Here is a 19,331-nt window from a genome sequence, read left to right on the forward strand (position 1 = left end):
TTGTGATGTTCTCGTCTTTCCTCTTTTTGTCTCCCGCCTTTCTACCGTTGGGAGCCAGGTGTGTGTGTGTACAATTGGCTCCAGAGCCATGATTAACCTTGTCATGTCTGGCGATATTCTCTTCACCAGAGATGGTCTTTGAGACGTGTTTTTGTCTGTATAAAGTCGGTCGCCATAAGAATATATATATATATATATATATATATATATATATATATATATATATATATATATATATATATTACGTTTCCCAGCGATTAATTTCCCGTCGAGCGTTTCATTAACCACTGATGGACGTATATATTTCACATGCTCATTAATTGCTCAGGTACACCTTAATAGTATATGCCTGTGCTTAGCTTGGTGTTGGCTCGCTGCGTATTTGCAGATGTTCGGCCCTTGCATACATATGTATGCACACGTTTGTTTGGGCGTGTGTGACTGTATGCACACATGCCTCAGCCCTCATAATAATGCGTACTGATGCGGTAAGAAGTCATGTACACATATATATATATATATATATATATATATATATATATATATATATATATATATATATATATATATATATATATCTTTATCTTTTCTTTCGTACTATTCACCATTTCCCGCGATAGCGAGGTAGCGTTAAGAACAGAGGACTGGGCCTTTGAGGGAATATCCTCACCTGGCCCCCTTCTCTGTTCCTTCTTTTGGAAAATTAAAAACGAGAGGGGAGGATTTCCAGCACCCCGCTCCCTTCCCTTTTAGTCGCCTTCTACGAAACGCAGGGAATACGTGAGAAGTATTCTTTCTCCCCTATCCCCAGGGATGGTTTATATATACACTCACTATCGTACAAGAACAAGACCTATTTCATGCTATACACACACAGTATCTCCTGTGTTAAGCAGAGAGCCACTGGAGGAGACCTTTAACGTCCAGACGTGTGCGGGCGTGGCCACTCTTCCTCATCAATCCATCTCGTGTGGGACTGACTGGAGGTCACACAGTGCTGTGGCAGCAGCAGTCTCCACTGTGGGCACCTCGAGGTGTGGGGTACGTGTGTGGGGAGTACTGGATATAGTCCAGGGTATGTGTGTATGGAAGGGTAGAGTGTGATGTGAGGATACATGGACCTGCATATATATATATATATATATATATATATATATATATATATATATATATATATATATATATATATATATGGCGTCCTAGCTTCGTCTCTTCGATGTATATCAACTGACTGTTATATTTCTCCCTTGTGTCTCCCCTGATGATGTCTTTATTACATGAAAGTGCACTTGGGAAGAAGGCGTAGAAGGCGACTAAAAGGGAAGGGAGCGGAGGGCTGGAAATCCTCCCCTCTCATTTTTTTTTTTTTTTTAATTTTCCAAAAGAAGGAACAGAGAAGGGTGCCAGGTGAGGATATTCCCTGAAAGGCCCAGTCCGTCTGTTCTTAATGCTACCTCGCTGTCGCGGGAAATGGTGAATAGTACGAAAAGAAAGATATATATATATATATATATATATATATATATATATATATATATATATATATATATATATATATATATATATATATTCTGTGTCCGTGTGTAGAGCAGGTTCATGTGTCTCAGGACTGTAGCAGCGTGTACGAGATGACGGCAGTGCTGTGGAACACCTGCCTCTGCATCCATGAACCTCGACAGAAAGGTTCCAAAATACTCCCTCTCTCTCTCTCTCTCTCTCTCTCTCTCTCTCTCTCTCTCTCTCTCTCTCTCTCTCTCTCTCTCTCTCTCTCTCTCTCTCTTGGGGTTGGACGGCGGTGTGCATAAATATTATTTCCCTCCCTTTGTCCAGGGCGTGGTATAAATTCCGCGCGAAATCACTTTGGGGGTGGTGGAAAAATAAATAAAAGGTATGCAGAGAAGAGAAAAAAGAAAATAGCCCTGCCCTTTTCTCTCTCTCTCTCTCTCTCTCTCTCTCTCTCTCTCTCTCTCTCTCTCTCTCTCTCTCTCTCTCTCTCTCTTACGGGGAAGGATGGACACAGTTCCTGGGATAATTAGCTGAGAAGGGTCACAGGATCCTTAGAGTTGAAGAAAAGAAGAAATAGTAACGAGATGTTGATATATTGTGGTGGAATTGTCAGGTTCTTCAGCATCTTAAAAAGACGATGAAGTTCAACGAATTTTGAACGGCAAAATGAACGTTAGATGTAGTGTGTGTGTGTGTGTGTGTCTATGTTTTTGTCTGTGTGTGTGTGTGTGTGTGTGTGTGTGTGTATTTGAACGCCAGGGGGAACATTATTCGGTGTAGGGTGTGCGTTCACTTGAACAACAAGGCGAACCTGAGTTCAAAGTGTTTGTTTATTCGTTCCCCCGAACGTCAGATTGAACACTGTGTGTAGAGTGTGTGCTTGCTTGAACGCCAGGGTGAACATCAGGTGTGTACACTTGAACATCAGGATGAAGATTAGGTTTGGCATGTTTGTTCACGTGAACATCGGGATGAACATTGGGCCTGGCGTGTCTTTTCACTTGAACACCATAATGAACAGGTCTGTTGGGTATTTGGCTGCAGAACAATGATTGCATATATATATATATATATATATATATATATATATATATATATATATAAATATATATATATATATATATATATATATATATATATATATATATATATATATATATATATATATATATATATAAAACCTCTTGAGCCTAAAGGTCAAAGGTCACGCCATCAAAGCCGAGGTATCGCACCTTTGTGCTCAGGCATCGCACCTTTGTGCTCAAGCATCGCGCCGTCTGCTCAAGCATCGCGCCGTTGTACTCAGGCATCGCACCGTCGTACTCATGCATCGCGCCGTCGTGCCCAAGCATCGCATTGTCGTGCCCAAGCATCGCACCGTCGTGCCCAAGCATCGCACCGTCGTGCCCAAGCATCGCACCGTCGTGCTCACGCATCGCACCGTCGTGCCCAAGCATCGCACCGTCGTGCTCAAGCATCGCGCCGTTGTACTCAAGCATCGCACCGTCGTACTCAAGCATCGCACCGTCGTGCCCAAGCATCGCACCGTCGTGCCCAAGCATCGCACCTTCGTACTCAGGCATCGCACCGTCGTGCCCAAGCATCGCACCGTCGTGCCCAAGCATCGCACCGTCGTGCCCAAGCATCGCACCTTCGTGCTCAAGCATCGCACCGTCGTGCTCACGCATCGCACCGTCGTGCCTAAGCATCGCACCGTCGTGCCCAAGCATCGCACCGTCGTACTCAAGCATCGCACCGTCGTGCTCAAGCATCGCACCTTCGTACTCAAGCATCGCACCGTCGTGCCCAAGCATCGCACCGTCGTGCCCAAGCATCGCACCGTCGTGCTCACGCATCGCACCGTCGTGCCCAAGCATCGCACCGTCGTGCTCAGGCATCGCACCGTCGTGCCCAAGCATCACACCCTCGTACTCACGCATCGCGCCGTCGTGCCCAAGCATCGCACCGTCGTGCTCAAGCATCGCACCGTCGTGCTCACGCATCGCACCGTCGTACTCAAGCAAGGCGTTGAGCAACGACCACCGCTCCCTCCCTCCCTCCCTCCAGGCAGGCGACACGGAACATAAAAGCGACCTCCAAGTCAAGCTTGGTCCCTCCCATGTGTGGCTCCTCCTCCGCCTCTCCCTCATGATAAGCGAAAGTCTCTCCCTCCCTCCCATGGCTGTATACGGGACAATCAGCCGAGATGAAGCTGTACAGCGTTCGCGCATTAAGACCCACTCCCCCGCCCGTCTCCAGTGGGATAACCGGCCTTAGATATGAGCCTGCCGAAGGGGGGCAGCCAATGCCGCGGCCGCACATTCGCTGCCACGTCCTTCTGCAGGAGTTTAATGCTTCGTAAAGCGGGAGAGTTTTTCCCCCTCCTCCTCCTCCTCTTCTTTTTTTTTTTTCCCGTTTTTTTTTTTTCGTTTTTGTTTTTGTGGATGAAATCAACCGTGATTTCAGGATCCTTGAGGATTGGCCACTGTTGGGGAGGGGGGTCCCCCTTTAGGGGGGGATGTCCCCCGTTCAGTGGGGGGATAGAATGCGTGGCTTTAAGGGGTCGTGTGGATGACGACGCATGGGTAATAGGGCGATGATAGTTTAGCCCTTTGGCGAACGGGTAGTTTGATGGCTGGGGTTCTAAGGTGTGAGGATAGGCCCGGGTCATAGGCTTGTAAGGGGGTTGCTTGGTGAGAGCACACCTTGGGCCAGCTGGCTTAGCTTGGTACCTGAAGTGACTGAAGCCTCGTTGGCTGTGAAGCTAAACTCTATTTGGTCCGGCCCTGTGTACCTCGCTGATGAACTCCCTTCCGCGACTTCTTCAGTTCGAGGGAATTAGCATTGTAATCTTTATCCCCGAAGACAATTAGCATTGTAATCTTTATCCCCGAAGACAATTAGCATTGTAATCTTTATCCTCGAAGACAATTAGCATTGTAATCTTTATCCTCGAAGACATTTAGCATTGTAATCTTTATCCTCGAAGACATTTAGCATTGTAATGTTTATCCTCGAAGACAATTAGCATTGTAATCTTTATCCTTGAAGACATTTAGCATTGTAATCTTTATCCCCGAAGCTAATTAGCATTGTAATCTTTATCCTCGAAGACGATTAGCATTGTAATCTTTATCCTCCAAGACATTTAGCATTGTAATCTTTATCCTCGAAGACAATTAGCATTGTAATCTTTATCCTCGAAGACAATTAACATTGTAATCTTTATCCTCCAAGACAATTTTTCTTTTTGCCTTTTTTTCCCTCAGCAGCTCGTTTTTTTTTTCTTTCTTTCTTTGTTGCATGTTGTAAAACATCCACATAAACATATCCTCAGCTCCTTTTCCAGTGGAAAGAAATGTGGCTACATCCCTCCGAATGCTCGTGGTGGAGTTTCTCCCAATCGCCTTGGTGGTTGATGCGAAATTCTCTTTTCTTCATTTCCATTTTCGTCCCCGGGGAGATTTATCTGTGGTTGTGGACTAAAAGGGAATACATCCTGGTGTTTCTCTAGTGACGACGGTGCCCTTAGATGCCTCACGACCGGAATTCCTGGCTTTAAACTCTTTGACCACAAGGGCACGACCCCTTGGGGGAGGACGTGGCCTCTGGCTTTTGACCTGACCCATCTCTCCCCCTCCCCTAAACGGTCAGGTCAGAGGTTCACGTAAAAGGCCATTATACCCAGGGGTCGTACCATCGTACTCAAGGATCGTACCATCGCACTCAAGGTTCATACCATCGTACTCAAGGATCGTACCATCGCACTCAAGGTTCGTACCATCGCACTCAATACCATCCCACTCAAGGATCGTACCATCGCACTCAAGGATCGTACCGTCGTACTCAAGCATCGTACCGTCGTACTCAAGGATCGTACCATCGTGCTCAAGGATCGTGCCGTCGTACTCAAGGATCGTACCATCGCACTCAAGGTTCGTGCCGTCGCACTCAAGCATCGTACCATCGCACTCAAGGTTCGTACCATCGCACTCAAGGATCGTACCGTCGTACTCAAGCATCGTACCATCGTACTCAAGGTTCGTACCGTCGTACTCAAGCATCGTACCATCGTACTCAAGGTTCGTACCATCGTACTCAAGGTTCGTACCATCGCACTCAAGGTTCGTACCATCGCACTCAAGGTTCGTACCCGTCATGCTGGTGGCCTGAGCCAGCTGGCACTTGATGGGCGTTACCTGGGGTGACTTGTGGCCAGAGGAGGGAGGTGGTCAGTGAAGTGGGGAGGTCACCTGGCTGGCTGGAGGCCAGTGAAAGTGATCCAAAGAAGAAGAAGAAAAAAAGAAAGAATTATATTTACGGTGGTGGAAAAATAATTGCCCGGAAATTATGTAATTGTTGGATAATTATTATTTTTTTTTTCCAAACATGTTTACTGTTTCCTTCGGGTTATATATAAGGAAGAGGAGAGAATTGGGATTTTGACTTCTAGTGATGTGTGTGTGTGTGTGTGTATGTGTGTGTGTGTGTGTGTGTATGTGTGTGTGTGTGTGTGTGTGTGTGTGTGTGTGTGTGTGTGTGTGTGTGTTTAATCACCTTTTTGTATTGTACGGGGAGAGAGAGTTTTTTACAATACCCGTAACTCACAGAAATTTATGTTTTACGATAATGAGGAATGGTCATGAGATGGGGTTTCCACGAGTGTAAAACCTCCCTCCCCGTATAGCACAATTACAGCATGTTATCCTAAGGTACAACAAGGGCGTATGCCTGTGTGTTCCCTGCTGTCATCATTCCCCCATTCGTTTTGTATAAAGTAACCACCCCATATTTTTCCCCTTCCTCAATTCTTTCCCTCGTATATACTTCCCTCCCTTCATTCATCCCTCCCCATTGTGTCCCCATCATCATCGTTCTGTCTCCTCCTCCTCCTTCACCCTCACCCATCATCACCCCTTGGCATCCTGCACCCCGGCCTTCGTCAGCGGGCCTCGCCCACTAAACGTATTGTTCTCCCCCCCCCCTGCAGGACACCACGACGGGGCAGGACCTGCTGGAGACTGTCTTCAACCACCTTAACCTGGTGGAGACGGCTTACTTTGGCCTCCGCTACCTCGACCCTTCCAACCAGACGGTAAGTTGCCCTCTGTATTGTGTTCCCGTAGAGGTGTGGGTTCTCCTTGGGGTTGTTCTGACGGAGGGAGAGGTTCTTCTTCTCCTAGGGTTCCCATGGCCTCCATTAGGGTTTTTAAGGGGGTTCTTGTGGGGTTCTGTTGGCCTCCAGATAATGAAAGGTTCTCTGGGGGGTTCTAATGGAGGTTATGGAGAATTTGGGGTTTCTAATGGCCTCCAGGGTGTTGGGGTTCCATTGGCCTCCAGGATGTTGGGGTTCTCCTAGGGTTCTGTCGGTCTCCAGGGTACTGGAGTGGGGTTGTTCTCCACGCTGATGGGCAGCGTGGGTGTAGATTACACCCCGCCATTGTAGGGTGTACAGGAAAAGTACAGGGGTGTTGAAGGGACCGATTTTTGACCCCAGGCGGTAAGGGTGGAGAAGGTGTGGTGTTGGGATACACTTCCTGATGTAGGGTGTAGCTTCACCTCGTCAAGTGTAGGGTGTAGAGGAGAGATCCAGGTGTTTTGAGGAGTCTATCTTAAGTGTGTGGTGTGTGTTAAGATGATAAAAGGTATGATTAAGAAAGCTGAAAGCTTTATGATTTAGGTATGATTAAGAAAGCTTTATATTTTAGGTATGATTAAGAAAGCTTTATATTTTAGGTATGATTAAGAAAGCTTTATATTTTAGGTATGATTAAGAAAGTTATATTTTAGGTATGATTAAGAAAGCTTTATATTTTAGGTATGATTATGAAAGCTCAATATTTTAGGTATGATTAGGAAAGCTTTATATTTTAGGTATGATTATGAAAGCTTTATATTTTAGGTATGATTAAGAAAGCTTTATATTTTAGATATGACTAGGAAAGCTTTATATTTTAGGTATGATTAGGAAAGCTTTATATTTTAGGCATGATTAAGAAAGCTTTATATTTTAGGTATGATTAAGAAAGCTTTATATTTTAGGTATGATTAAGAAAGTTATATTTTAGGTATGATTAAGAAAGCTTTATATTTTAGGTATGATTATGAAAGCTCAATATTTTAGGTATGATTAGGAAAGCTTTATATTTTAGGTATGATTATGAAAGCTTTATATTTTAGGTATGATTAAGAAAGCTTTATATTTTAGATATGACTAGGAAAGCTTTATATTTTAGGTATGATTAGGAAAGCTTTATATTTTAGGCATGATTAAGAAAGCTTTATATTTTAGGTATGATTAAGAAAGCTCAATATTTTAGGTATGATTAGGAAAGCTTTATATTTTAGGTATGATTAGGAAAGCTTTATGTTTTAGGTATGATTAAGGAAGCTTTATATTTTAGGTATGATTAGGAAAGCTTTATATTTTAGGTATGATTAGGAAAGCTTTATATTTTAGGCATGATTAAGAAAGCTTTATATTCTGGTAGCCATTCGGATGGCAAGTAACACAGCTGACACATCCACAGAACTGGCAGGGCGTGATAGCAGTTCGTTAAGTCATCGTAAACGATCGTGGGATCCATTGACCGCTGGTGGTTTGGTGGTCTAAAAGAGGCGGGTCAGGTGTTAGAACAGTGGCTTCTCTCCTGTGTGTAGGCTGTAGGTGACGTGGTCGATGGACATTGACGGTGTAAGAGGGCCCCCCTGAGCAGGGGCAGGTGGAGGTGTGTACCTCAGGGTGACACGACCAGTGAGGGACGACGTGAAGGCGTCCGGAGACACTGAGGGACGTGAAGGCGTCCGGAGACACTGGGGGACGTGAAGGCGTCCGGAGACACTGAGGGACGTGAAGGCGTCCGGAGACACTGAGGGCCGTGAAGGCGTCCGGAAAGACAAGGTGTGGGGGATGTGGATGGAGACACTGAGGGACGTGAAGGCGTCCGTAGACGCACGGTGTGGGGGATGTGGGTGGAGACACTGAGGGACGTGAAGGAGTTAGGAGACACACGGGGTGGAGGATGTGGGTAGAGACACTGAGGGACGTGGTCAGGGAGGTAGGAGACACACGGGGTGCGGGATGTGGGTGGAGACACTGAGGGACGTGAAGGCGTCAGGAGACACACGGGGTGAGGGATGTGGGTGGAGACACTGAGGGACGTGGTCAGGGAGGTAGGAGACACACGGGGTGGATGTGGGTGGAGATACTGAGGGACGTGAAGGAGCCCGGAGACACACGGGGTGGAGGATGTGGGTGGAGACACTGAGGGACGTCGTCAGGGAGGTAGGAGGACTGGTACATGGACGCCAGTGCTCCTGCTGCTGGATGTAGTGCAGATGTACAGGGCAGGGAGACGTAAGTACAGAGAAGACAGAAGTGCAGGGGAGACAGAAGTACAGGGGAGACGGCAGTACAGGGGAGACAGAAGTACATGGGAGACAGAAGTACAGGGGAGACGGCAGTACAGGGGAGACAGAAGTACTGGAGAGACGGCAGTACAGGGGAGACAGGCAGTACAGGGGAGACGGCAGTACAGGGGAGACAGAAGTACAGGGGAGACGGCAGTACAGGAGGAGACAGGCAGTACAGGGGAGACAGGCAGTACAGGAGGAGACAGGCAGTACAGGAGGAGACAGCCAGTACAGGAGGAGACAGGCAGTACAGGAGGAGACAGCCAGGACAGGAGACAGGCAGTACAGGGGAGACAGGCAGTACAGGGGAGACAGGCAGTACAGGGGAGACAGGCAGTACAGGAGGAGACAGGCAGTACAGGAGGAGACAGCCAGTACAGGAGGAGACAGGCAGTACAGGGGAGACAGGCAGTACAGGGGAGACAGGCAGTACAGGGGAGACAGAAGGACAGGAATGTACGTATATCACCAGACGGTGGACGGGGATGGCGTGGCGGTTAGCGAGGATGGAGGGCAAGCGGGTTAGTGTTGGATGTCCGCGGGCTCCCTCATCCCCGGCTTGCCTTACACACACACACACACACGCACACACACACACACACACACACACACACACACACACACACACACACACACACACACACACACACCACCTACTCTTCCATCTCGAACTTGACCAGGTATTTATTATGAGTTGAAATACGACGGGGATGTCATGTTTATCCCAGATTGCCTCGTCCACGGCATGCGCTCTCACAAGTGTGGTGAGTCTTGTGAGTCGTGCGTCATCATGTGAGTCGTGCGTCGTGTCGTGCGTCATCACAAGTGTGAGTCGTGCGTCATCATGTGAGTCGTGCGTCAACATGTGAGTCTTGTGAGTCGTGCGTCATCATGTGAGTCTTGTGAGTCGTGCGTCAACATGTCAGTCTTGTGAGTCGTGCGTCATCATGTGCGTCTTGTGAGTCGTGCGTCATCAAGTGCGTCTTGTCGATGTGTATATAATTACCCCTGGGACGTAAGACGGAGCCTTACCCATAATTGCCATGTCTGTCGCTTATTCCATGTTCTTTGAGTCGTTATCAGACTGTGATAGAAAACGGTGGCGTTGATTGCAGTGGTGTGGGTTATATACACCAGTGGTGGCGTTGATTGTAGTGGTGTGGGTTATATACACCAGTGGTGGCGTTGATTGTAGTGGTGTGGGTGTATATATACACCAGTGGTGGCGTTGATTGTAGTGGTGTGGGTTATATACACCAGTGGTGGCGTTGATTGCAGTGGTGTGGGTTATACACCAGTGGTGGCGTTGATTGTAGTGGTGTGGGTTATATACACCAGTGGTGGCGTTGATTGTAGTGGTGTGGGTTATACACCAGTGGTGGCGTTGATTGCAGTGGTGTGGGTTATATACACCAGTGGTGGCGTTGATTGTAGTGGTGTGGGTTATACACCAGTGGTGGCGTTGATTGCAGTGGTGTGGGTTATACACCAGTGGTGGCGTTGATTGTAGTGGTGTGGGTTATACACCAGTGGTGGCGTTGATTGTAGTGGTGTGGGCTATACACCAGTGGTGGCGTTGATTGCAGTGGTGTGGGTTATACACCAGTGGTGGCGTTGATTGCAGTGGTGTGGGTTATATACACCAGTGGTCGTTTTAATAGTGCTGTTTTTTTCTTAAGTTTTTACAGTGGGGTCCGTTGGCTTCCCACAACCCATTATTACATTAGCCAGTCCACGCCTGCGTCATCACCGAGGCCCCCACGCTCGGCCACGCCCAAAACCTCTCCACGCCCATGGTCTCGCCACGCCCACGCCCACGATTAACTTCAGATGTCCTATTAAGACTACGCTGTGTTCAAGTTTGGAAGTTCCAAGTCTGGACCGGAGACCCTGGCTGCACTCTCGCTCATCTGATCCATCAGTCTGTTTGAGGTCGCAGTTGTACGCATCATGGCTAGCCAACAGCAGTTTGTAGATGCTTGTCGGTTGGTGTAGCCTCTGACCTGACGCGCAAGGGGTCGGGGTCAAGGGTTATAGACCTTCCGTCTTGCTCAAGGGTCGGGGTCAAAGGTCATAGACCTTCCGTCTTGCTCAAGGGTCGTACCGTCGAGGTTTCATTAATGGTTCTATAGTGCCATCCTTAGCGTTTCTACAACACACAGGAGTCAGGGTTTGAATCCCGGATTTCTACTTTGGTTTAACCGCGTCGTATGCATGGCAGTCAGGAGTCAGGGTTCGAATCCCGGGTTTCTACTTTGGTTTAACCGCGTCGTATGCATGGCAGTCAGGAGTCAGGGTTCGAATCCCGGGTTTCTACTTTGGTTTACCCGCGTCCTATGCATGGCAGCCAGGAGTCAGGGTTCGAATCCCGGGTTTCTACTTTGGTCTACTCGCGTCGTATGCATGGCAGCCATGAGTCAGGGTTCGAATCCCGGATTTCTACTTTGGTTTATCCGCGTCGTATGTATGGCAGCCAAGAGTCAGGGTTCGAATCCCGGATTTCTACTTTGGTTTACCCGCGTCATATGCATGGCAGCCAAGAGTCAGGGTTCGAATCCCGGATTTCTACTTTGGTTTACCCATGTCATATGCATGGCAGCCAGGAGTCAGGGTTCGAATCCCGGATTTCTACTTTGGTTTACCCGCGTCATATGCATGGCAGCCAAGAGTCAGGGTTCGAATCCCGGGTTTCTTCTTTGGTTTACCCGCGTCGTATGCATGGCAGCCATTTGGATGTAGTTGAGGGATCCTTGTATATTATCCATACATTTTTAGCATGTAGGATTCCCTACTGTGAAACTGGTGACCATAGCTTTCATAAGTACCCATATTTAAGTAAGGTTATAAGTGCTAAAAGTGTCTCAAAAGTGCTTTTCAGTCGTTCTCAATTGTTTGCCTACCTACCATTCCACTTATATATGTTTGTACTACTTATATAAGTATTAAGTAATGTATCCTGCTGAATATAAAGGATTAGATACTAAGTTTCAATTCTGTTTTTTCATGTCTTATTCTAACGACGTCATTTATATGTTTGATCTTACCTCGGCGTCGAAGGTGTATATATGTCTTGTATCGTCTATCACGATTTTCGTTTTCAGTATTCCTCTTCCTCCTCCTCCTCCTCCTCCTCCTCTTCTTCTTCTTCTTCTTCTTCTTCTTCTTCTTCTTCTTCTTCTTCTTCTTCTTCTTCTTCTTCTTCTTCTTCTTCTTCTTCTTCTCCTCCTCCTCCTCCTCCTCCTCCTCCTCCTCCTCCTCCTCCTCTTCTTCTATTTCTTCTTCTTCTTCTTCTTCTTCTTCTTCTTCTTCTTCTTCTTCTTCTCCTCCTCCTCCTCCTCCTCCTCCTCCTCCTCCTCCTCCTCCTCCTCCTCTTCTTCTTCTTCTTCTATTTCTTCTTCTTCTTCTTCTTCTTCTTCTTCTTCTTCTTCTTCTTCTTCTTCTTCTTCTTCTTCTTCTTCTTCCTCCTCCTCCTCCTCTCCTCCTCCTCCTCCTCTGGTTAGGTTCGACGTTGTGTGGGAAGGTCAGGAAGGATGCGTCCATCTCACTTGATCTTAATTGTGGTAAAAACTTCAGGCTGTCAGGTCTTACGTCACCCCGCCCATGTGGGCCAGTCGCTCAGGACCCGGGGGTCTTGCGTCGCTGCAGGTGAAGTAAAGTAGACAGCTTTTGTCAGATCCCCACAGTGTTGATGAGAGGCTGGGGATCGAAGTAGGAAATGGCTCTATCCCCTTGGCCTGAGGTACGGCACGGGCGCCATGTTACGACGACAACCCTCTTCGGCACACACGGTACGTCCATGAGAGGAGACGGTGCGACGTGTATGCCAAGACGGTACAGTTGCTTGTGGTGCCTTTGAGCGCGACGTTGCGACCTTTGATGAGCACCGTGGCACCGACCCTTCGGGTGGTGGGGAATGCGGGCGGGCTTAATTTTGACCCACGGCGTGACCCCTCAAGTTGGGTCGGGTCAGAGGCCATCCTTTTACTCAGGTGTCGCACCGTCGTGCTTCATAACCGTACCTTAGTCCTTGCGGATCGTACCGTCGTGCATCGGGGAATCGAACCCTTCCCTTCCCTTCCCTCCCTCCTCTCTCTCTTGCTCCGTCAGTGCACTCCCTACTCTTCACCCACTCGCCACAGCTGGGCCTGGCTCGGCCTAGCCATCTCCCTCGCTCCTCTGGGTTAACTCCGAGCGAGATTATACGGCGCGGGGTAATGCGCGGTTGTGTGTGTGAGTTAAGCATCGTCAGAGAGAGGGAGGGAGGGAGCGAGAGAGTGAGTGAGGGGGAGGCAAAAAAAAAAACTAACTGCCCCGCAAGCACATCTCTCCAACGTTCTCCAGGGCTCTGGCGCTCACCTTGGCTTCCCTCCTACACCCCAGCGTGGCTTACATGACCTTCTCAAATCCCCGGAGCTCGGTGGGGCGACACGGGACCATATATGCAGTGAGAATATATATATATATATATATATATATATATATATATATATATATATATATATATATATATATATATATATATATATATATATATATATATTCGTATGAGTCCAGAGGGAAATAAAACACGATAAGTTCCCAAGTGCACTTTCGTGTAATAATCACATCATTATCATACGAAGGTGTTCTTAAGACTTGCATTCGGTGGTCGGGGAAGGACGTGGACGGCTGCGTCGAACCCCCAGGGCCAGTCGAGATGGTCTGAAACCCAGCCAGTAAGGCAAGACTCGTGGTCTTTGGACATAATATGATGGTCTGTGTTCTGACCTGAGCTTTTGAGGGTGAGGTTAGACCCCTCACTAAGCTGTGCTTCGAGAGTCGCCCTTTGGTCGTGCTCAAGGGCCGTACCGTGGTGTTCAAGGGTCTCGTTGCTGCTCACCCCCTGTGCAAGAATTAGTGAGTCGGACATGTAAACGTGACGTATGCGACTCTTCCTTTTGTGGCCACAGCGTCCCTTCCATGAGCACGACGGTACAGCTGATGAGTGCGACGGTACACCTACCTGAGCACGACGGTACAGCTACCTGAGCTCGACGGTACAGCTACTTGAGCACGACGATACACATACTTGAGTACGACGGTACACGTACTTGAGTACGACGGTACACCTGCTTGAGTACGACGGTACAGCTACTTGAGTGCGACGGTACACCTACTTGAGCACGAAGGTACACCTACCTGAGCACGACGGTACACCTACTTGAGCACAACGGTACAACTACTTGAGTGCGACGGTACACACCTCTTGACCACGTCACTACAGTTACTTGAGCACGACGGTGCGAAACTCTTCAGCACGACGGTACGACCCTCGGGTAAGATGGCCTGGCCCTTTGTCCTGACCCTCGAGGATAAGGTCAGAGGTCACTCCCAAGGGGCGTACCGTGGACCACGGGTTTGGGGGTGGAGGGAAGGGGGAAGGTCGTCACAGCTTGTTCAAGGGGAGGAGTGCCCGCCTCCCTCCCTCCTTCCCTCCCTCCTTCCCTCCCTCCCTCCCTCCCTCCCTCCCACACGCGTTTAGAATCGCCTTTCCCTTAGCCTCCAAATCGCACGCGTCCACCCCCCCTTCCCCTTAACCACGTGAGGGTTCGTAATTTCATGTGTTTATCGGACAGTCAAGGACGCCCGGGCCAATGCCTGAGCACGTGGTGAATTGTTGGGTGTAGTTCGACGCGCGCGCGCGCGTGTAAGCACGAACTGCCCGTCTGGTCAGGATGTGGTTCGGTAAGGGCGGGAGTCCTCTTGCTTCCTGGCCCGACTGTGAGCCTTATGACGAGGCACAGCCTTTGTCTGTAAACTGGATGGAATGGAACTCGACAATATTATTTCCTCGTCCGCCATTTTTAAAAGGATATCTTGACTCATATGTGTGTGTGTGTGTGTGTGTGTGTGTGTGTGTGTGTGTGTGTGTTCGCCAGTAACGCGGTGCAGATTTCGTGAAAATCTAGGGTTAATTTTTCTTCTTTTTTTTCATGGTCAGAAACGAGTCCTTGTTGCCGAACCCGAGGGTCGAGTCTAGGACCATTTTTTCCAGCCGGCCGATGGAGAAGGAAGAACTTCCTGGATGGAAAAGACAGGGAGAGAGAGAGAGAGAGAGAGAGAGAGAGAGAGAGAGAGAGAGAGAGAGAGAGAGAGAGAGAGAGAGAGAGTCCGGCGAGCGCTGCAGACATAGTCGAGGGCAATTTTCCATCCGCTCGCACGACCGACCAGCGATCATATTTCCAGTAATGGCTGGAGCTCCCGACCGTGTCTTGGGGTTGGGGGAACACCGTACTGTCGGGGACAGTGCTCTGGAAACCTCCTCGTACCGTGCCTGGATCTCTGTTGTGCCTCCTGTCCAGTCGCATTTTTGTGACTGGAACTGGAAGCGGGACTCCTGAAGGGGCGGTGCTCGGTCAGGGGTCCTGTGCGCTGCGTGCCACAACTCTGGTGCCAAATCTTGTTCCAGGAGTACTGGTAGGGAAGTGAGGGTCTTGCACACTGCCAGAACCTGGAACATAGTCCTTGTTCCAGGAGTGCTTGTAGAGGCGAGAGGGTCTTGTAGACTGCCAGAACCTGGAACATAGTCCTTGTTCCAGGAGTACTGGTTGAGGTATGAGGGTGTTGCAGGGTGCCAGGGTCTTGTAGACTACCAAAACCTGGAACATATCCATATTCCAGGCGTACTGGTAGGGAAGTGAGGGTCTTGCAGACTGCCAGAACCTGGAACATAGTCCTTGTTCCAGGAAGTACTGGTTGAGGCGTGAGGGTGTTGCAGGCTGTGCCACAGCCTGGAGCATAGCCCCACCCCAGTTCCAGGAGTGTAAAGAGACGTCTGAAATGAGGGTGTGACGTCCTGCCACATCATGGAACAAAGGTTCCTCCTCACACCTCCTCCCACTTTCCACCCCAAAGGCATCGCACCGCGGCCAGCATCGGCTAAGTCTCGTCACGTCTCTTGGAATGATACTGAATGGCTTTGCAGTCGCCAGTTTAGAATGTGTTCTGAAAGTGAAATCCGATTGCCAGCGCAGTCATACCTGGCGCGCGAATCATTACAGCCCCGTGGAACATGAGTCATACAAAGGAGCTCGGGGAGGGTGTGAGGATTAGGTGTTTGGAATTGTTGGCCAGCCTTTGGGAGAACGTGTCGTTAAGTGTTGCGAGATTGCAGGCGAGGGGCATTTCAAGATTGTAGACTTGCAATGTACGTTCTGACGTAAGTGAGCGAGAGTCGTAAATTATGTTTTGACGTCAAATAAGAGAGCGAGTGAGTGGACCGCTGTCAATGCGATCGCTCGCGGCAGCTGTAAATAATATCCTGGCGTAAACTTCCGTTTTTTACACTTTTTTTCATCTTTTTTTTTGGGGGGATGTAAATTTAGTGTAAGACTTTATCTCTTGTTGCGTGTCGTAAAGTATATTGTTTTCGCTCGCGTCTTAGACATGTCCGTAAGTGTGGATTTTTTCCGCTCGATGCGATGGCGTGACCATTGACCCCCGACGAACCCTCGAAGAAGGTGGGCATGATTTTCACGTGAAAGGTATATCCGGGACCTCGGGATTAGCCGGGACGATTGGGGATTGGTAGGAGAAGGAGGAGGAGGAGGAGGAGGAGGTGGGGAAGAGAAACGTGATCATGGAAGTGTCTTGAGCTTGGAGATTTGAGGATTACATTACCGTTTTTTATAATGTGATAAGGATTTTAGGTTTGCCTGAAATTACCATGTGGGTAATATGATGGATTCGAATATCGGAAAGACATTAACACACACACACACACACACACACACACACACACATACACACACACCTTGGCCATCCCAAGGGGAGAGGAACACCTGGGTTAGGTGCAGGCCGACTCCTGCTCCCCAGAACGGGAACCCATGTGGGTCTGACCTCCGGCTGGCCCGTGCCAGCTGGCTGCCTCATGGTCAGCAACGCTAAGCACTAATACGCCAGGGAGGCAGGCCCTTGTGTGTGTGTGTGTGTGTGTGTGTGTGTGTGTGTGTGTGTGTGGTTGACGTGGGGGCGACGTTTGATGTGGTCAAGCTTGACGGGGGCTGGTGCGTCCAGGGAGACAGGGGCGGGGCTGGCGAGTTCGTAATTGTGCGCTGAGGGACGGGAGAACAAACACCCCGCTGTGAGGCGAGACGGATGTGAGATGGTAATTCAGCAGAGCTGTCAGACGGCACGCGGTGGGGGCAAGACTCTCCCCAAGTCGACCCCCCCACAACCACCTTCCACACACTCGACACCTCGTGAAACCTCTTCTTCCCCCCTATTTTTTTTTTTTTTGTTTGTATAGTAGTTCGCGCCCCCATACCCCTCTCTGCTTGTCTAGTACACGTCATTAAACCCCCCCGTAACCCCATCTCTGTCCCGTTTTCTATCACCCATTGTTTCTCCACCTTAGAATTAGACGTTCTTTTTGTTTGGATGGTTTAATGTGAGGAGGGGTCAAGTATGATTTGAGTGTCGGGGAACTCCCTGGGGTTACAAAGCTGGACGTGGGAGAGGGTTGGGTGGGGTTTTGTTTACATGAGTTACGTCCCTTGTTAGAGTGAGGTACGGGACCAGCACTCGGTACCAGGAGTTACATACCTGGACTAGGAAAGGTTACCTGGTGGTGGCTGCAGGAGACCGAACTGTCACCAGGCTTAAGGTGGGTATAGGCTGGAGTTGGTGGCGCGGGGAGAGGGAGGGGAAGTAGTAATTGCTTCAGGTAGTGGCAGGTCGTATCGGCACGCCAACGTGCCATCATCCTGCCGCCGCTTGCATTGCCACCTGACTAAGGGTTCGAACCCTGCCACCCACGCATCGCTGAAGAATGCGACCTCGAACCCATGTATCCTAAATGATGAAAAGACGAAAACGAGATGTATTAGAAAGAGGTACACGAGAGGTATGTTGCCCTCCGTTGCCCTGTGCATAGATGGTAACCGAACTGTTACCCAGGGACGAGGGATCTCAGTCGGCAAGAGGTGATGATGGTGGGGGTAGTGTTGCACTAGCTGCTCCCCGAGCTGTCACACGAGGGTTTACTTAATGGTTGCATAGAGTCGAAAGGAGCAGCGTTAAGCACCTTTGAGTCGGCGGTGTGTGTTTGTGTGTGTGTGAGAGAGAGAGAGAGAGAGAGAGAGAGAGAGAGAGAGAGAGAGAGAGAGAGAGAGAGAGAGAGAGAGAGAGGAACAGTTTGAGACTATGTTGCTTCTGCAGGAGAGAGACGCCCCCCCGAGGGGCGCACCAACATCACCGCCGCCCCGGAGGCCGGTGTTTGCCCGAAGTGACGACTACGTCAGGTGCTGGCTGCCCCGAGGTGTCGGGGCTCCTCCGTTGATGGTTCACGAATCGAGCCATACGTACATACATGTATATAATCATGGGCCATTTAAAGAGCCACCTTGCCAGGATGTGAGGCCCGTTTGGCTTCCACCTTCTCCCTTCCTCCTCCTCCTCCTCCAGTGCCTCAAATAACACAGTCTTGAATGAAGGTTGTGATTTAAGACGAGCAAAACCCTCTTATTTTAAAGTCAGTCTCTCTTCTATATACATAGCTTGATTTTAGGAGGGATTTTGTTTTAGAGATTTTAATACCCTTCTGGGTGTTCGAGTCGGCTTGTGGAGGTCAAGGGCCTATATCCGGCTTGTGGAGGTGGGGGAGTCTTCTTCCACCTCCTCTTCTCCCTCATAGTTGACGATTGCGTTTGTCACCAGTGGGGCACTGCTCTTGGTGTTGGAGGTGTGCGGCCGCGAGAGGGGGGGGGGGGGGCGTTGGCAATGTGTCCCTCCCTCCTTTGACGGAGGAGGAGCGGTTGTCACGCCCTCGATCCGCGGTACCTCACTTCGTCACAAACCATCGATTGAGATCTATTCTTGCCACCGCATCGCGACGTCTTCCTGTATGACTCTCACCTCGCGGATTGATTTCTTCCTCTGTTTTATATCCCTTAAACTACCAGCACGTCTCAACTTCCCCGTATAAAAAGGTAAAGGGAGAACGGGCGAGGGTACTTACATGGTCTGTTGCGTATCCTGTTGAAGGAGGCAATGGCTTCCTGAACCTATAGAGGAAAGTATAAGTTCCATACCCTTCCAAATTGCTCGTCATATGATAGACTGTGGAACGATTTTTGGCTTCTGAACCGTTCCATCTTTGTTACTCTTTTTCGCCCTTGTGCTGCTTGGCTTCAGGCCCATCAGCTGTCAGGGGTTGTTAAGGTCGTCAGGGTCAGGCTACTACACCCTCCATCCGAAAAGCCCTTTGAATACCTTCTTCAGGTGTTGATAATTCTAAGACCACATACACCCTCACTACACATGTGGTCCAATGTCCTCGCGATAAGCTCCAAAATCTTCTTATTCACACATTACCATCGCTCCCCCTCTAGCCCCCTTTTACTCACGTCTCAGTCGCTCCCCCACTAGCCCCC

At 49.1% G+C, this 19,331-nt stretch overlaps 1 protein-coding gene across 16 annotated transcripts in view; it reads left to right on the forward strand.

Moving 5' to 3' along the window:
- LOC139763209 (uncharacterized) overlaps window positions 1-19,331 on the forward strand; it is a 708,912-nt gene that overhangs the window by 486,712 nt on the left and 202,869 nt on the right. For all 16 annotated transcript variants that reach the window (XM_071688990.1, XM_071688991.1, XM_071688992.1 and 13 more), the window contains exon 3: window positions 6,497-6,601. In XM_071688990.1, the coding sequence (XP_071545091.1) occupies window positions 6,497-6,601 (105 nt within the window). The remainder of the gene's footprint in view (window positions 1-6,496; window positions 6,602-19,331) is intronic.

This window comes from Panulirus ornatus, chromosome 46 (assembly GCF_036320965.1).
Source record: "Panulirus ornatus isolate Po-2019 chromosome 46, ASM3632096v1, whole genome shotgun sequence".
Classification (NCBI taxonomy): Eukaryota; Metazoa; Arthropoda; class Malacostraca; order Decapoda; family Palinuridae; genus Panulirus; species Panulirus ornatus.